Source organism: Muntiacus reevesi, chromosome 7 (assembly GCF_963930625.1).
Source record: "Muntiacus reevesi chromosome 7, mMunRee1.1, whole genome shotgun sequence".
NCBI lineage: Eukaryota > Metazoa > Chordata > Mammalia > Artiodactyla > Cervidae > Muntiacus > Muntiacus reevesi.
This window is the reverse complement of record NC_089255.1, coordinates 13,977,851-13,995,944: the sequence shown is the minus strand read 5'-3', so window position 1 is coordinate 13,995,944 and position 18,094 is coordinate 13,977,851. Positions and strand designations below refer to the sequence as shown.

General features: G+C 38.7%; 1 protein-coding gene across 3 annotated transcripts in view; it reads left to right on the top strand.

Annotated features, from left to right (window-relative positions):
* The window catches only part of AAGAB (alpha and gamma adaptin binding protein), a 77,388-nt gene that overhangs the window by 6,270 nt on the left and 53,024 nt on the right, over positions 1-18,094 (top strand). For all 3 annotated transcript variants that reach the window (XM_065941400.1, XM_065941399.1, XM_065941398.1), the window contains exons 2-4: positions 14,514-14,704; positions 14,837-14,933; positions 15,269-15,358. In XM_065941400.1, the coding sequence (XP_065797472.1) occupies positions 14,514-14,704; positions 14,837-14,933; positions 15,269-15,358 (378 nt within the window). The remainder of the gene's footprint in view (positions 1-14,513; positions 14,705-14,836; positions 14,934-15,268; positions 15,359-18,094) is intronic.

Here is an 18,094-nt window from a genome sequence, read left to right as displayed (position 1 = left end):
TTTTTTAATCCATCGAGTAGAGAATTTGTATGAAGTGTTAAGACTAATCCTTTAGCCATTGTTGATGAGTTAAATGATTATAAGGTGTTTGTCTTCCCAGTAAGTGGCATTCCAGTAACTGAGGTTGGGGAACAGGCCGAGAACAGCAGTGGGGAAGTGTTACACATCAGACCATGTTGCATAAAACTGTTCATGATGCTGAGAGTATTGCATCCTGAATGTGTCAAGACTCGGAGCTTTCTTTCTGGGCCATGCAATGGCTTGTTTTTGTGCAGCAAAAGGTAAAAACATCCAGAAGGTATGCAGTGGTCATTTGGGTTAAAGAACTTGCTGCCTTTTGCCCTGAGTAATTCCTTAGCAAATAGTGACACTCAGTAAATAATGAAATCTGATATGAAACCATTTTTTTTTAAGCTAAAAATATGCAAGTTGTTTTAAATATGTCTGACAAGAATGAGAATCCTGGACACGACATTGTATTTATTTGGGAGCCAGTGTACAAACACTTCCCTGATAATTACTTATCCAGGAAGCAAGACTAAGGTATATTAAGACAGAGAGGATAGTTGTGAAACTCTTCAAGAGCCTTTGTGATATTTCAGGTTCAGTAACAAATGACCTATTTAGGTTTAATTTTCTACATAGACCTGAAAGCTGGTTCTGCACAGGGGTAAAGTAGTATCGTACCTGAATCAAAATCAGTATGCTTAGAGCAGAAAAATGAGCAGGATCATTTGGTAATAAACAACACTGTTATGCTGACAAGAGAATTACCATTCTGTCTGAATTCTGCTGGGGTTTTTAGGACTTCTGTGGGGAAAACGTTTGTGAGTTGAGCACTGAGTTCTACCCACTTCCTAGCTACCTGACTTTAAGCAAGTTAATTTTTCATCCCACAGACACTTAACTGTCTTTACACGTGCTGTCATTGTTCTCAGGGTCTAAATCCTGTGCCTGTCACCTTCCTTATCCATAACGTGAGAGCACTGTCTCCCAGTTTCCATGATTTTTTTCCAAGCCCCTTTATTGGGGTGTAATTTAAATGCCATAAAATCCACCTGTTTTTAAGTGTAGCCCATTCCTGTCATCCTAGAAGAAAACCTCTTAGCCGTCATTTCTCATTCCCAGCCCCAGCTCTGGGCAACCACTAATACACCTCCCAGCACCCTACAGTTGCCTTTTCTGGACGTTTTGTATAAGAGGAATCATACAGTACGTGGTCTTTTGTGCCTCGCTTCTTTTACTTAGCTTGATGTTTCTGAGTTTCATCCCTGTTTTAGCATGTACTTGGTATTCCATTGTATGGCTAGATCACGTTTTGTTTACCTATTCATCAGTTGATAGACATTTGGTTGTTTCCACTTTTTGGCTATTATGAACAAATGGTATGAATAATAATAATATGAATGCCATTATGGACTTTCTAAGAAACTGTTGTATTATTTTATGAAACTGCTGGACTTTGCCAGAGTGGCTGTATCACTTTACCTTTCCCATCAGCGATGTATGTTGTTGTTTAATCTCTTAGTCGTGTTCGACTCTTTTGTGACCCCAGGGATTGCAGCCTGCCAGGCTTCTCAGTCTGTGGGATTTCCCAGGCAAGGTAACTGGAGTGGGTTGCCATTTCCTTCTCCAGGGATCTTCCTGACCCAGGGATCAACCCGCATCTCCTGCATTACAGGCAGATTCTTTACCTCTGAGCCACTGGGGAAAATGTATGAGAGTTTCAGTTTCTCCACATTTTTGACAACAGTTGTTTTTGTTTGTATTGTCAATTAGTATTTTCAGTTTCATTCTAGTGGGGGTGAGGTAGTGTTTCATTGTAGTTCTAATTTGCATTTTCTTAGTAACTAGTGATGTTGAGAATCTTTTCATGTGTATATAGTCCATTCGTATATCTTTGGTCAAAAGTTTATTCAGATCTTTTGCTCATTTAAAAAAATTGAAGTATAGTTGAAAAAAATAAAAAATAAACTAAAAAATTGAAGTATAGTTGAGTTACAATATAGTGTTGTGTTAAACAACAAAGTGATTCAGTTATATATATATATCAGATAATTTCCCATTATAGGTTATTATACGATACTGAATATAGTCCCGGTGCTGTCTTGTCTCTATTTTATGTGTAGTGGTCTGTATCTGTTAACCCTGTGCTCCTAGTGTCTCTTCTCATCTCTGCTTTGGTAACCACGTTTGTTTTCTATGAGTCTATTTCTGCTTTGTGTATAGATTCGTTGTTATTTTTTGAGTCCACATATAAGTTATATCGTATAATATTTGTCTTACTCTGGTTTCACTGAGTGTAATATCGTCTAGATCCGTCTATGTTGCTGCAAATGGCAATATTCATTCTTGTTTATGGCTGAGTAATATTCCATTATATATGTATGCTGCATCTTTGTAAACCAATTGTCTGTTGATGGGCACTTGGGTTGTTTACATATCTTACTTTTTTCCCCATTAAAAAACCCTTTATCTTCTTATTAATGAGTTGTAAGAGTATTTTATATATCCTAGATAAAATTCCTTATCATGTATGTAATTTGTGAATATTTTCTCCTGTTCTGTGGCTTATCATTTGGTTTTCTTGATGGTATCTTTTGAAATGCAGACATTTAAAATTTTGATGAAGTCCAATTTATTGATATCATAGTTTACTTTTTCTATAATCCTTTGTGTGTTGTCCAGTTATGATTTTAGCCTGTTTTGAAGAACCTTTTGGGTACTGGGATGTTGGGTCTATTACCTTTGTAATGTTTTTCATTGGACCAAGCTTATTTTCAATGCATGCATACAGAATAAATGTTCTTCATTGAATTTATTCTGTTTTGACAGTTTCATCTCAAATATGTTTACCTTCTTTCAGAATAAATTAACATCTGCTGCAGATTCTATTGTTAACCTGAGCTGACATCAGTATTTTTGGTATGAAGTCTAATTACTTGATGCTGGCTTGTTTATGAAAATTACCATTTGAGTATAAAAATTATTTTCATCTCATAATTGTCCTGTTCAGGCTTACGTGTTCTTCATTTATAAATTATTTTCAAAACATCTAAGATTAATTGCTGGATAATTTTTGTGGTTAAAAGAATTAAAAAATACTTTTAAGATAGGTTTTTTTTTTTTTAAGATAGGTTTTTGATCAGATGCAAATGAATGGTATTTATGTCTGTGGTGGGAGGTTATTGTGCCTGGCTGTAAAAGGCTAGCTTCAGTTCTGTAAGAAAGAATAAAACCAGCTGTGCATTCCACACTTCTGTTTCGTTTCATGAATACAGTTAAGTCAGTGCCACAAGTTCTTTTGCTTTAAATTAGGGTTTCCGAGCATCAGCGTTGTTGACATTTTGGACCGAGTGATCTTCCGCTGTGTGGGGCCACCCTGCATGTTGTGTTCCTGGCCTCTGCCCGCTGGGTGCCAGTAGCATCTCCCCAGTTGCAAGAACTGAAAACGTCTGCAGATGTTGGCATGCCCCTTGGAGGCAAGGTCGTCTCCCAGTGAAGAGTCACTGCTTTAGATACGTGTCTCACGCTGTGAGAATAGTCATGGGATTCAAAGGAGTCCCCTCCTTTCCCCAAGCGTAAGTAGGAGTTGTCTGTCAGCTGTGCCACTGGGATTGATAAAGTGGTCTTTGCAAGAAGCCCATGAAACTTAGAGGCTGGTGGTTCTTCCTTGGTCCTCCTAAGGCACTCCTCCATAATCTCTCTCCTCTACCTGCTAGCTTCATTATGTTCTTTTGTGCATATTGCTCTTTCATGGACAAGCAGAGACACCCCCACCCCTATTTATTTATTTTTTTTGAACTTTTTAGTTTAGTGTTGGGTGTGGCTGATAAACAATGTCGTGATAGTTTCAGTTGGACAGCAAAGGGTCTTAGCCATACATGTATCCATTCTCCCCCAAGCTGCTGTCCCATCCAGGCTGCAACATAACATTGAGCAGAGTTCCCTGTGCTATAGGATAGGTCCTTGCTGGTTATTCATTTTAAATATAGCAGTGTGGACATATCCATCCCAAACTCCCTAACTGTCCCAGTTATTTTAACACGAAGATGTGGTAACCATTTCCAGATGGGTATTGGAAGAAAGTGAACTTGAGGAAAAGGAGGAGGACTGAGTTGGATTTCCTCTGCTTCAGCTTTTAAAACTTAAGCCCCAAAGCATATGGAAATGTGAGTTTAGAGAGTGACCAGAGAGGACTGTGTGAGGAAGAGGTAATTAAGTGTTGTGAGCAAACCGGAATTGCTGTACTCTTGTTGAAGCAGGCATATGTTGCTTTAACTCAGTCCAGTTCCTCTTCTCAGTCACTTAATACTGCTCCACTGATGGAGCTGTCATCTACACGCAGACAGATGTTGCATTTATGTGTACCAGGAGGCTGCAGGATGATTACTCAGAGAATCACAGATAAGAATTTCCCGACATTGTCTCTGTAAAGTCCCAGCCCTAACCCTGCAGTTTTAACCTGTAAATGGCACACAGGCTCCAAAGGCCCTTTCCACTGCAGCAGTATGAGCTACTCCTAGTGATTGGGGAATAATCTGGCAGTTAATAACAGCTACAGAGTTTCTGACAGAGCAGCACCCACCTTATACAACGTTCTCATGAAATTGTGGTTATGAAATGGTCACTGGTTGCAACAGCAGAGAGCCATTATGAATTTTAAAGATTTCTGCCTTTCCTCCTCTCTGGTTAATGAAAACCCTGGCTGTCATATATTTTCCCGAATCACATTTTGCTCAATCCTTTTCTTTCATAATGGTTGCTTTCCCCTTCAGCTGACGTCAGACTCCACTGCCTCCTATAATTTTCCTAATTGCTTTCTCTTCTGTCTCAGTCTGCACAGTAACAATGGAAAAGAAAAATTCAAGAAGGCTGCCTTTGGGGAGGGAGGGGCCAGGGAGGCTTAAGGGAGGTGGTTATTTCCTAATTGTGATGTTTCTTAGGCACTGTCCGCAACGCGGGTGTGACATCCTCCTAGAGTCAGGAGAGCTGTCACACGTGAGGACCCCGAGCTGGGGAGGAGGACGTGAGCTTACTGAGGGTCTGCTCTGTGCCCGGAGCCCACCTGCGCTTCTTGTGTAGCGTTTTATTTAATCTTCAAGGTGCCATTTGAGGAGTGTTTTTATCTCCTGTTGCAGGTGAGGAGCTGACAGAGAGGTTAATTTGCCGTTCTCACCCAGGGCTAGCGTTCAGATACAGGTCCCTCTGACCCTGGGGCTGTGCTGTCTCCTTTTCCTGGCCTTTTCAGGTTAGCAGTACTGTCATCTCAGAGGGAAAGGAAGCAAATGTGGGTCCCCGGAGTAGGGTGCACCTTGAAAGACCCTGGTGTTGGGGTGGAGGTTACAGTCCTCGGCTGCAAAGGCAGTTTCAGGTCTATGAGAAAGAGTAAAACTAAGTGTATTCTCAGAAGAGTTCTGCTTTCTGGAAGGATCATCTTGATTTGAAATGGCAGCTATCACTTCCCTCAAGGCATAGAAAATAAGATTTTAACCACTGGACAGCTCTTCACAAAGAATATCATGATTAATTAAGTGCCCATTAATTCTACTGGTATCAAAAGTGTCTTTAATTGTCCAACTGAAGGAGTTAGGAATACTCGAAAAGAGTATCAGTTCCTCGAGTGCACTAATTTGATCTTTTTTGGCTGGAGTAGATGGGAGAAAAGGAGTAACGTAAAGATTATATATATGTATGTAAGAAATTGGATATTTGTGCTGTTTGAGAAATTTGCCTTGGATCTTCAGTCTGCTTCTTAGTTCACGATAAAGAGAGTATTACCTTTTGTTGATTCTAAACCACAAAAAGCTACTTCCCTCCTTTCTTTCATGATTCCTTTTCAAATTTATACTTTTTTCTGAGGGAAGGAACATCAGAAAAGATAGGAAGTAGTACAAAGAGGGGCAAGAAGCAGAAGGAGTTTTTGAGTTGCTGGACTGAAACTTTTCTTACAGTTCTCTTCAACTCTTGAATCTCTTCACTGCCTTCCTGTGTGGGAGGGACTGTAGGGGAAATAAATTCCCCCAAAAGTGAGAAATAAGTAGGAGCTTCTGGAGAAATGATGGCTGTGTAAGTTTCTCAACCAGGGAGGGAGATTTATACTGTGCTTAAAGCTGGGGGGAAGGTTTATACTTGCTACTGGAACCAATTTGACATTTAACTTCTCATCTAAAAGCATTACGAATTAACTATTTTAAGCTGTGAAACCACTTGTAGTAACAGACCCAGCAATTAATCACCTAGTATTTGTCTCTTAAAAATGATGTATTACAGCTCCACCAGGTGGCTGCCGGCAGTGTGAATGAGACAGGCCATCATCCTCCAGGAGGAGGGAAACGCTGCTCTTGATTGCGTGTGTGCATCATTTTGAATCCATCAAAATCCAGTTGAGTGCAGGGCTTCCCAGGGTACAGGGCTTCCTAGGTGGTGCTAGTGGTAAAGAACCCTCCTGACGATGGAGGAGGTGTTAAGAGACACGGGTTTGATCCCTAGGTTGGGATGATCCCCTGGGCATGGTAACTCAATCTAGTGTTCTTGCCTGGAGAATCCCTTGAGCGGAGGAGCCTGGGAGGCTACAGTCCATGGAGTCACAAAGAGTGAGACACACCTGAAGCAACCTAGCATGCATGAAGGGCAAAGAAGAGAGACCATGGCAGGTTTTTCTAGAAAGTCTGTCTGGCAAAAAACTCCCACAAGATCACTGTGACTCACTTTTGACATGTAAATACCCAAACCCGTAGACAGTTTTCTGCTGGGTTAGTTGCATCTCTCATGTGTTTGGGTATCCTCATTCTGGCTGTTGTTTTTGGTTTTTGTGAAAAGGCGGAGGATACTTAGGCCCATAGTTGATTTTAGCTTGTGACTGTTAGACACCTGAATGTGACTTAGCCCAGATGCTAGATATTGCAGTGTATAATGTACCATAGTGGAGTAGGAGAGATGCTAGTGACCTGGACGCTGTCTTAGGCTCTGCTCCTATTAGGCAGGTGGCTTTTTTTTTTGGTTGTCAGTTTTCTTATCTGGAAATGAGTGAATTATACTGACTATCTCCATAAACTCTTAGCCATGTACACCAGCATTTGAGTGGTTTTTGCTTTAATTTGGAAAAGAATAAACTCGTTAAACATTTGAAACCAAATATAAAAGATGAAGGAGAAAAGCTATGTTTAGTGTAGGCATTTACATTTTTTAAATTAAACTCTACATTATGATATTGATGATAAGAACTAGAATGAGCCAATCTTCACTTTTCTCTCTCTGGTTCTAATATGGCACAGATGTGATAATAAAGCCCATATGCAGCTTTGCTGAAAGTATCTGATTAGACATAAAATGTTGAAAAAAAAATCTGATAAGTAAATTGAGCCATCAAATTGTTTTAGACAGCGCAACAAATGAAAACAAAACAAAAAACCCACTCAGCTCCTGAATCTTTGAAAGGTGAAATTCATTTTTCCAACTTATTGGTTCTATTCTCAGCTAATATAGAGAAAAGAGAAAGAAAGAACTTCTTTCTACGTGTTAAGTAAATACCTTCTTGTTTGAAAATCAGTGACAATAGGTAATTGGAATTTTAGGAGCTCTGAGTAACATTGTTTGTCCTCTTGTATTCTAGACATTTATTAATAAAATGAACCATCTTAAATGGATCCAAATATTCTGTATTGCAGTTTGTGAAGTATATGACGTCCTCATTGATTTAATTTTTTCATGTTAGTTGAAGACACTGATTTGAAAAAAAATGTAATCCATATTATATTCCAGTGTTTTAACACTACAACCAATCTAGGAACTATCAAGAACTGGCTGTGGTGCTGGTAGGAATACTGGTCCCCGGCTCCTTCTCCTTCCCCTTAACAACACTTAACAAGTAAGTTCATCACTGTACTCCTTTAGCTTCCCCAGTTTAAAAAAAACAAGTCAATTCATTATTTTAAAAAAGTACTCATGAATGAAGACTGATTCCATATGGTGGCTTGTCCTGCCCCTAAAAAAAATCAGTTTATACTTTTTTTGCCGCACCCCTTGGTTCAGTTTGCGTTCTTCCATATGTGCTTTTATTGGCATATTGCTGTACCACCTGCTTGAAGTTTGAAATGTTAGTTTTGGATGCAACATTGACTTTGATCTAAGAGTTCTTTGTTTTTTATTCTGTGAGACATTTATATGAAAGCAGAATCTTTGATTTTAGTAACTTATGTGTTCTTCCTGCTGCTCATTTCTTAATTGTGCTTGTCATAATGTCCATTACGGGACCACTATGGCATTATTGATAATTAATAAAAGATTATAACTTGAGATAGAAATTAAGCAGAAAGAACTATTGATTTCTTAAAGAGACAAGGTAAACTCTGATTTTCAAATAGTGGCATAGCCCTTCTGTTAATATGAGAATAACAATTCTAGTTTTGGTGAAAAATTTTAGAAAGTTAGTTTCAAAATGTGCCTTACGGCAAAGGTAAATTCCTAAATTTATTTGAAATTTAATTTTTTATAATTAAAAAGTTTTATTTTAAGCAGGCCTGTTCTTCTTAATAACCACATGATGAAGTTTACTAATGAAAGAATGCATGTTCGCACATACATGTTTTATATATTATATCTTCTTCCTAGCAGTTTGGGAACTCAGCAATTTCTACATATCTTTGTTGAGAAGAAACTATGGCAATGTCCCAAATATATAATCCTAGGTCTGGAATTTTAAATTTAACTTCCAGTTTTCTGTGTCCTGCTAATTGTGAGTTTGAGGAATTTTTTTTTTTTTAATTTATTTTGTTGAGGTTTAGACGATTTATGATGTTAATGTCTGCTGTGCAGCGACGTCATTCAGTTATGCATATATATGTATATGTTCTTTTTCATAATCTTTTCTTTTGTGGTTTATCAGAGACTGTGGAATATAGTTCCCTGTGCTATGTATAGTAGAACCTTGTTTATCCACCCTGTATATAACAGTTTGCATCTGCTAATCCTAGACTCCCAGGCGCTCTCTTTCCCACCCCCCATTTGTGTCATATTTTAGAATCTACGTGTGAGTGACATCGTATGGTACTTGTCTTTTTTCCTGAGTCCTGTGGTATGGTAGCTTCTAGTCCACCCACATTACTGAACATGGTGTCGTTTCCTTTCTTTGATGGCTGCGTTCCGCTGTGCACAGGCACCGCGTCATCTTCGTCCCCGCATCTGCTGATGGACGTTCAGGTTGTTTCCGTGTCTTGGCTGTCCTGAACGGTGCTGCGACGAACAGAGGGGTGCATGTATCTTTTCAAATAATAATTTTGTCTGGGTGTATATCTAAGAGTGGGATTGCTGAATCATATGGTAATTATATTTTTATTTTTTTGAGGAACCTCCATACTGTTTTCCACAGTAGCTGCACCAGCTTACATTCCTCCCAACAGTGCAGCAGGGTTCCCTTTTCTCCATACCCTCTCTAGCATTTGTAATATACAGCCTTTTTAATGGTGGTCATGGTAGTTTTGATTTGCATTTTCTTAATAATTAATGATGTTGAGCATCTTTTCTGTGTGTCGTCTTTGGAGAAATATCTGTTTAGGTCCTCCACCCATTTTTTGATTGGGCTGTTTTTTTTTTGTTGCTGTTCATTTATATGAACTGTTTGTATGTTTTGGAAATCAAACCCTTGTCAGTTGCATGATTTGCAAATATTTTCTCTAAGTCCATAGGCTGTCTTTTAGTTTTATTTATGGTTTCCTTTGCCGTACAAAAGCTTGTAAGTTTGATTAGGTCCCATTTGTTTATTTTTGCTTTTATTTCTATTGCCTTGGTAGACTGATCTAAGAAATGCAAAAAAAGGAAAATGGCTATCTTAGGAGGCCTTACAAATAACTGTGAAAAGAAGAGAAGCAAAAGGCAAAGGAGAAAAGGAAAGATATACCCATTTGAAAGCAAAGTTCCTAAGAATAGCAAGGAGAGAAAAGAAAGCCTTCTTTAGTGATCAGTGCAAAGAAATAGAGGAAAACAACAGAATAGGAAAGACTAGAGATCTCTTCAAGAAAATTAGAGATACCAGAGGAACATTTCATGCAAAGATGGACTCAATAAAGGACAGAATGGTATGGACCTAACTGAAGCAGAAGATATTAAGAAGAGGTGGCAAGAATACAAAGAAAAACTGTACAAAAAAGATCTTCATGACCCAGATAATCACGATGGTGTGATCACTCACCTAGAGCCAGACATCCTGGAATGTCAAGTCAAGTGGGCCTTAGGAAGCATCACTATGAACAAAGCTAGTGGAAGTGATGGAATTCTAATTGAGCTACTTCAAATCCTGAAAGATGATGCTGTGAAAGTGCTGCACTCAATATGCCAGCAAATTTGGAAAACTCAGGACTGGTCACAGAACTGGAAAAGGTCAGTTTTCATTCCAATCCCAAAGAAAGGCAATGCCAAAGAATGCTCAAACTATCACACAATTGAACTCATCTCACATGCTAGTAAAGTAATGCTCAAAATTCTCCAAGTGAGGCTCCAGCCGTACGTGAACTGTGAACTTCCAGATGTTCAAGCTGTTTTTAAAGAAGGCAGAGGAACCAGAGATCAAATTGCCAACATCCACTGGATCATTGAAAGAGCAAGAGAGTTGCAGGAAAACATCTATTTCTACTTTATTGACTATGCCAAAGCCTTTCACTATGTGGATCACAACAAACTGTGGAAAATTCTTCAAGAGATGGGAATACTGGACCACCTGACCTGCCTCTTGAGAAACCTGTATGCAGGTCAGGAAGCAACAGTTAGAACTGGACATGCAACAACAGACTGGTTCCAGATAGGAAAAGGAGTATGTCAAGGCTGTATATTGTCACCGTGTTTATTTAACTTATATGCAGAGTACATTTTGAGAAACTTTGGGCTGAATGAAGCGCAAGCTGGAATCAAGATTGCCTGGAGAAATATCAATAATCTCAGATATGGAGATGACACCACACTTATGGCAGAAAGTGAAGAACTAAAGAGCCTCTTAATGAAAGTGAAAGAGGAGAGTGGAAAAGTTGGCTTAATGTTCAACATTCAGAAAACCATCATGGCATCTGGTCCCATCACTTCGTGGCAAATAGATGGAGAAACAGTGGAAACAGTGGCTGACTATTTTTTGGAGCTCCAAAATCACTGCAGATGGTGACTGCAGCCATGAAATTAAAAGATGCTTACAACTTGGAAGGAAAGGGATGACCAACCTAGACAGCATATTAAAAAGCAGACACATTACTTTGCCAACAAAGGTCCATCTAGTCAAGGTTATGGTTTTTCTTGTAGTCATGTATGGATGTGACAGTTGGACTATAAAGAAAGCTGAGCGCAGAAGAATTGATGCTATCGAACCGTGGTGTTGGAGAAGACTCTTGAGAATTCCTTGGACTGCAAGGAGATCCAACCAGTCCATCCTAAAGGCAATCAGTCCTGAATATTCATTGGAAGGACTGATGTTGAAGCTGAAACTCCAGTACTTTGGCCACCTGATGCAAAGAGCTGACTCAGTGGAAAAGAGCTGATTGTGGGAAAGATTGAAGGTGAGAGAAAAGGGGCCGACAGAGGATGAGATGGTTGGATGGCATCACTGACTCAATGGACATGAGTTTGAGTAGACTCCGGGAGTTGGTGATGGTAGGGAGGCCTGGCATGCTACAGTCCATGGGGTCGCAAAGAGTCGGACACCACTCAGCAACTGAACTGAACTGAACTGAGACTGATCTAAGAAAACATTGGTACGATTTATGTCAGAGTGTTTTGCTTGTGTTTTCTTCTGCGAGTTTTATGGTGTCTTATATTTGCACCTGTAAGTCTTTGAGTTTGTTTTTGTGAATGGTGTGAGGGTGTGTTTTAACTTCATTGATTTACATGCGACTGTCCTAGTGCCACTTGCTGAGGTGACTGTCTTTTCTCCATTGTATGTTCTTGCCCTCTGCAAAGATTAATTGACTGTCGTTGTGTGGGTTTATTTCTGGGCTCTTTATTCTGTTCCATTGATCCATATGCCTATTTTTATGCCAGTGTCTTGCCATTTTGGTTATTGTAAAGTGAAGTGAGGTGAAGTGGCTCAGTCATGTCTGACTCTTTGCGACCCCATGGACTGTAGCCTACAAGGCTCCTCTGTCCATGGAATTTTCCAGGCAAGAGTACTGGAGTGGGTTGCCATTTCCTTCTCCAGGGGATCTTCCCGACCCAGGGATCGAACCCAGGTCTCCCGCATTGCAGGCAGACGCTTTACTGTCTGAGCCACCTTACTTAGCTTTGTAATATTGTCTGAAGTCTAGGAGGGTTATGCCTCCTGCTTTGTTCTTTTTCTTGAGGAATGTTTTGTATGTTCACCTTGTTGTTGTTTTAGTCACTAAGTCATATCCAACTCTTTTTGCGGCCCCATGGACTATATAGCCTGCCAGGCTCCTCTGTCGTTGGAATTTTCCAGGCACGAATACTAGAGTGGGTTGCCATTTCTTTCTCCAGGGGATTTTCCTGACCCAGGAATCAAACCTCTGCCTCCTGCGTTTCATGCAGATTTTTTACCACTGAGCCACCTCGGAGGCCCATATATGTGTTCATCTTAGTATGTATTAAAAAGGAGTTTGTGGCCATTTTGCTCTATATTCTTATAATAACCCAGTTAGTGGCATGTCATTTTAGATCTCTTAAGTTCATTTTCTACATCTGTGTAAAATGAAGATTGTGGTTTGGGGTATGAGAGATGGGAGTTTGGGTTAGAACAGTTTCTGATGTCTCTTCCAGTTCTAAATGTTGTATGACTTTATAGAAGCAAAAGGCTCCCTAATGGTCCAATGACTACACCTATATTTGTTCATCATTGACTTGGCTTTTACTCTAAGAATTTTAAAAGTTATACCCTTACTACACATGAATTTCTGAAAGATTTGGTTCTCTCCTAAATCATTTAATTTTCTTGGCTCTTTTATATTGAAATTTGCCAAAAGTATCTTTGTCAACAAGAATTTGAATTGGCTTTCAAAGAATCTGAACAAGGCTGAATATAAATGGAATGGGGTCATTTATCAGTATCCATTCTTTTATTTTATTAGTTGAATTAATGTGTCAGCATTTGGTCTAGGGACTGTGTGTAGCCCTTTCATCTTGTTAAAGATTAGCCTTCCTGCCATCTTCCTTTTAGCTTGTAGTAAGTACAGAATAGTTAAATATTCTTGACTTTTCTTAGTCTTTGAGCTTCCATGAAGTACGTAAGCAATAAAATAAATGTAACTGTTATTTTTTCTCTTCCACACACTCTTTTTTTTTTTTTTTTTTTTTTTTTTTTTTGTTTTTATTTTTTTTTTTTTTATTATTTTTTTTTTTTTTAATATTATTTTATTAGTTGGAGGCCAATCACTTTACAACATTTCAGTGGGTTTTGTCATACATTGACATGAATCAGCCATATAGTTACATGTATTCCCCATCCCGATCCCCCCTCCCACCTCCCTCCCCACCCGACTCCTCAGGGTCCTCCCAGTGCACCAGGCCCGAGCACCTGACTCATGTATCCCACCTGGGCTGGTGGTCCGTTTCACCATAGATAATATACATGCTGTTCTTTCAAAACATCCCACCCTCACGTTCTCCCCCAGAGTTCAAAAGTCTGTTCTGTATTTCTGTGTCTCTTTTTCTGTTTTGCATATAGGGTTATCGCCACCATCTATCTAAATTCCGTATATATGTGTTAGTATACTGTAATGTTCTTTATCTTTCTGACTTACTTCACTCTGTATAATGGGCTCCAGTTTCATCCATCTCATTAGAACTGATTCAAATGAATTCTTTTTAACGGCTGAGTAATATTCCATGGTGTATATGTACCACAGCTTCCTTATCCATTCATCTGCTGATGGGCATCTAGGTTGCTTCCATGTCCTGGCTATTATAAACAGTGCTGCGATGAACATTGGGGTGCACGTGTCTCTTTCAGATCTGGATTCCTCAGTGTGTATGCCCAGAAGTGGTATTGCTGGGTCATATGGCAGTTCTATTTCCAGTTTTTTAAGAAATCTCCACACTGTTTTCCATAGTGGCTGTACTAGTTTGCATTCCCACCAACAGTCCACACACTCTTTAGTAGGTGTTTTGTTAGATGACTATTTTGTGCTCTAGTATTGTCTAATCTAGTCACAGTAGTTTTCATATTCTCTTTTTGGCTGTGCCATATGGCATGTAGTATCTTAACTCCCTGACCAGGGATTGAACCCATGCCCCCTGCATTGGAAGCATAGGGTCCTAACCACTGGACCTTCAGGGAATTCCCTAGTTTTTATATTCATAAAGAAAAATGCCAATTAATTGAATTAAATTATGTCACTCTTACAGTCAAATTATCAAAGAAGAAAATAGCACAATAAATGGGATCCCCTTTGAAAACTTCAAAATCCTTGCGTAAAAAGAAGCAGCGGAAGTAAATGCCTTTTTAATATGGTATTTTACTGAGAAGCTTGACCAGTGTATATTGATTTTGCACTTTCCATGGTAATGTTGTGCCATTTATTTAGATATTCTTGGAACAGAAGATGTTGTTGTGGAAGTGACTGCCAACGATGCTGTGAGGTTTTATCCCTGGACCATAGATAATAAATACTACTCAGCAGATATCAATCTGTGTGTGGTGCCAAACAAATTTCTCGTCACCGCAGAGATTGCAGAGTCTGTCCAAGCATTTGTGGTTTACTTTGACAGCACACAAGTAAGATTTTGTTTTCCTTGGACCTTGAATAAAAAATTACTTTGTGCTTTTTCTTTCCCCTTTGCATTTTCTGTGAGTTCTCTTAATGTCTCTTTTTCTGTTTTTGTTTGTATATTTTTTTTATCCCTCTAGAAATCTGGTCTTGATAGTGTTTCCTCCTGGCTTCCTCTGGCAGAGTCATGGTTACCTGAGGTGATGATCTTGGTTTGCGATAGAGTGTCTGAGAACGGTAAGGCACACCAGTAGGTGGTACGCATGTCTGCCATTTCTTGGTAAACAAAACATGGGTCTCCTTAGCTCAGGGCGGGATGTCTTGTATGATTTTACTGCCTTACAAAAATATCTTCAGCTTTTTCTCTTTAGAACTTTGTAGTATTTACATTTTATTTTTTAAGAATGAACACTTGGGGTTTGAAAAATCATCTTTTTATTAATTTATTTTGGATGCCTTTAGAATAACATTGACATTCAAGGTTAACACTTTGAGACTGTGGAGAATGTTGCAGCAATATTCATGTTTTATTTTTTTTTTGCTTCTGAAGAATCTTTTGCATGTTATTTTAGGTATAAACCGACAGAAAGCTCAAGAGTGGTGTATCAAACATGGCTTTGAATTGGTAGAACTTAGTCCGGAAGAGTTGCCTGAGGAAGATGGTAAGTATTTTTATGTCTGGAGAAAACATAGATTTTGGATTCACAGATGAGAAATTATTTTAATTCAAGGAAATAGAATCAAAGTGATATTCAAAACACATTTTTCCCTAGCTTTTTGAAAAGATTTATGCAGAATCCATTGATACAGTCTGTTAATTGAATAATCCATTTATTTGGTTTTACCACTCATTTTAGGGCTTTTGAAATGTTTGTGTTTGTTATGAGTAGAGATTTCTACCTTAAATCTTAGTCATTTCCCTAATCTCTTATCCTTTCTTTGCTGCCAAAAAAGGAGGGTTTGGCCTATATTCATAAATAGTTATAAAGTTTATGTTTCTTATTTTGAATTCCTAGTAACCTGAGGCTGAATTCCTAGGGACCCTAGGGTGCATGTCAGTACTATTTGTACAGTCTTTTGGACATTTGAAACCACAAATAGACCCACAAATGTCCCCCCGCCCCTGGGGGGGTAACTCTGTACTTTCCTTCCTTCTACTATATTTTGGATCTTATATTTCTTTCCCTTCTTTTTTCCCCTTCCCCCATTCTTCTTCTCAAGTTTTTCCTTCCAAGTACAACTGTGCTAGCTACTGTGGAGTCTACCAAGATAAGACAGTTTTGGCCCCCAAAACCTTATAATCTGGTACAAGAGATGAAACTTGTATACAAATTACTGAATACAATGGAACTTCCTAAGTATTATAAAAAATATATATAATGGTGCTATGGTGTTTCAGAGATCAAAGAGGTTATTTCACATCAGAAGTTCAAAGAATGCATTGGCACTGTGAACTCGCACTTGTGAGCTGCTCCATTGGAAAGAAATAGAGAAGGTACCTGGATTTAGAGCTAGAGGACTGGTGGGAAGATGCTAGTTATTGCAAAAGACATCCTAAGTAGGGCAGCCAACTTGAATTAAAGTGCATAGAGAGGCTAAAAGTAATCATTGTGTGAAACCTATTTTTTTTTAAAGAAATTAAGAAATATTTTTCTATATTCTGACTTAGAATTTTTTCCAAAGTGTTGTTACCTTCAGGAATAAAGCCCCACCAGAGAAAAAGAGGACAAAAATGAAATAAAAAGGCTGATTTTTCTCCCTGTACATTTTTTAGAATATTGAAAACTATTAAGTATAATTTCTTTTCCATGTTTTTCTAGAATTCTTGAAACTTGTGCCCTGTTTTGCACTCTAGCATGCATGTGATTGCTTGCTTCTGGCACAAGAATGTTCTCTTTCCTATTGTCCTTGAGAATCAACATTTGAGTCATTTTCTTTATCTGTTTTCATTTTGGAATCTCTGCTCCTTTATCTTGTTATGCTGCTCCCTTACCCCTTGTCTGGATAATGTTCCTTTTTTTGAAAACGTTTATTCATTTTTAATTGGAGGATAATTGCTTTATAGTATTGTGTTGGTTTCTGCTATGTGTGTGCGCGTGTGTGCATCGTCGCTCAGTAGTGTCCGGCTCTTTGCGATTCCATGGACTGTAGCCTGCCAGGCTCCCCTGTCCATGGGATTCTCCAGGCAAGAATACTGGAGTGGGTTACCATGCCCTCCTCCAGGGGATCTTCCCAACCCAGAGATTGAACCCAGGTCTCCTGCATTGCAGGTGGATTCTTTACTATCTGAGCCACCAGCGAAGCCTGGTTTCTGCTATACATTAACATAAATTAACCATAGGGAATAATTTTCTTGTATTCAGCATAATCTTTTTTTAAAAAATTATTCAATCTTGTTCCTTTATTATGATTTTGTGTCTGTATATAAGGTTCTTCTTTTTTTTTTTTTTAATGGTTGTGCTGCACGGCTCACAGGATCTTAGTTCCCTGACCAGGGTTCGAACCCTGGCCTATGGCAGTGAGAATGTGGAGTCCTAACCACTGGAGCGCCAGGGAATTCCCTAACAAAGCTTAAAAGTAGATTTCAACATATTGTCTTTAGGTAAATTAACTAAAACCTGCCTAGAATGTTTAAATGCCAATTGTTAGTGTATACCCTCATCATTTATTGGCATGTATTATTCCATATACTCTCATTGTTTATTGGCATGTATTGTTCCCATATACCTTCATTGTTTTTTCTCATGTATCCTCATCCCATACACCCTCATCATTTCCCACATACACCCTCTCGTTTATTGGCATGTATTATTAAACATCAGCATGAGACCTTATGTTTGTTTGTATTAAATTAATCTTATTGATTCTAGCTCTTTATTTCTGATCATATTTTTGGCTCCTGGTTATATATCTTCTGAAGTTTAGTTATTCTTTCAAGACTTGAATCACTGAAAGTTAAGATAAACATAGCTTTTATTTCTTCATATAAACACTGATGGTGATAAACTTGGCCTTGTCGAGTATTTCTGGTTTAATTCTTCCTATATTTCTGTTAGGTTGGTAGGATGGTATTTAAACAATCCATCATTTCTGAATGAGGCATTTCTGAATGCCTCTTGTCTTTAAGGCACTGTGTAAGTTTAAGTAGTGAGAATGATGAATTCAGTAAGACATGACTCCTGCCTTCAAGGAGTTTCCAGTTTAGAGGGGAAGGTTATACCAGTGAATTATCAGTTCCAGTGCATCTTTTCCTTGGGAAAGGTACACAGAGTGATGTCATCCCCACTTTTCTTTGAGAATAGCATGACTGATTTGCCTTTAATCAAATAGTTAATAAGTTACAGAGCCTGACTTCACATTCGGATCTTAAGACTTCTGATTCTGTGCTGTTCCCATTA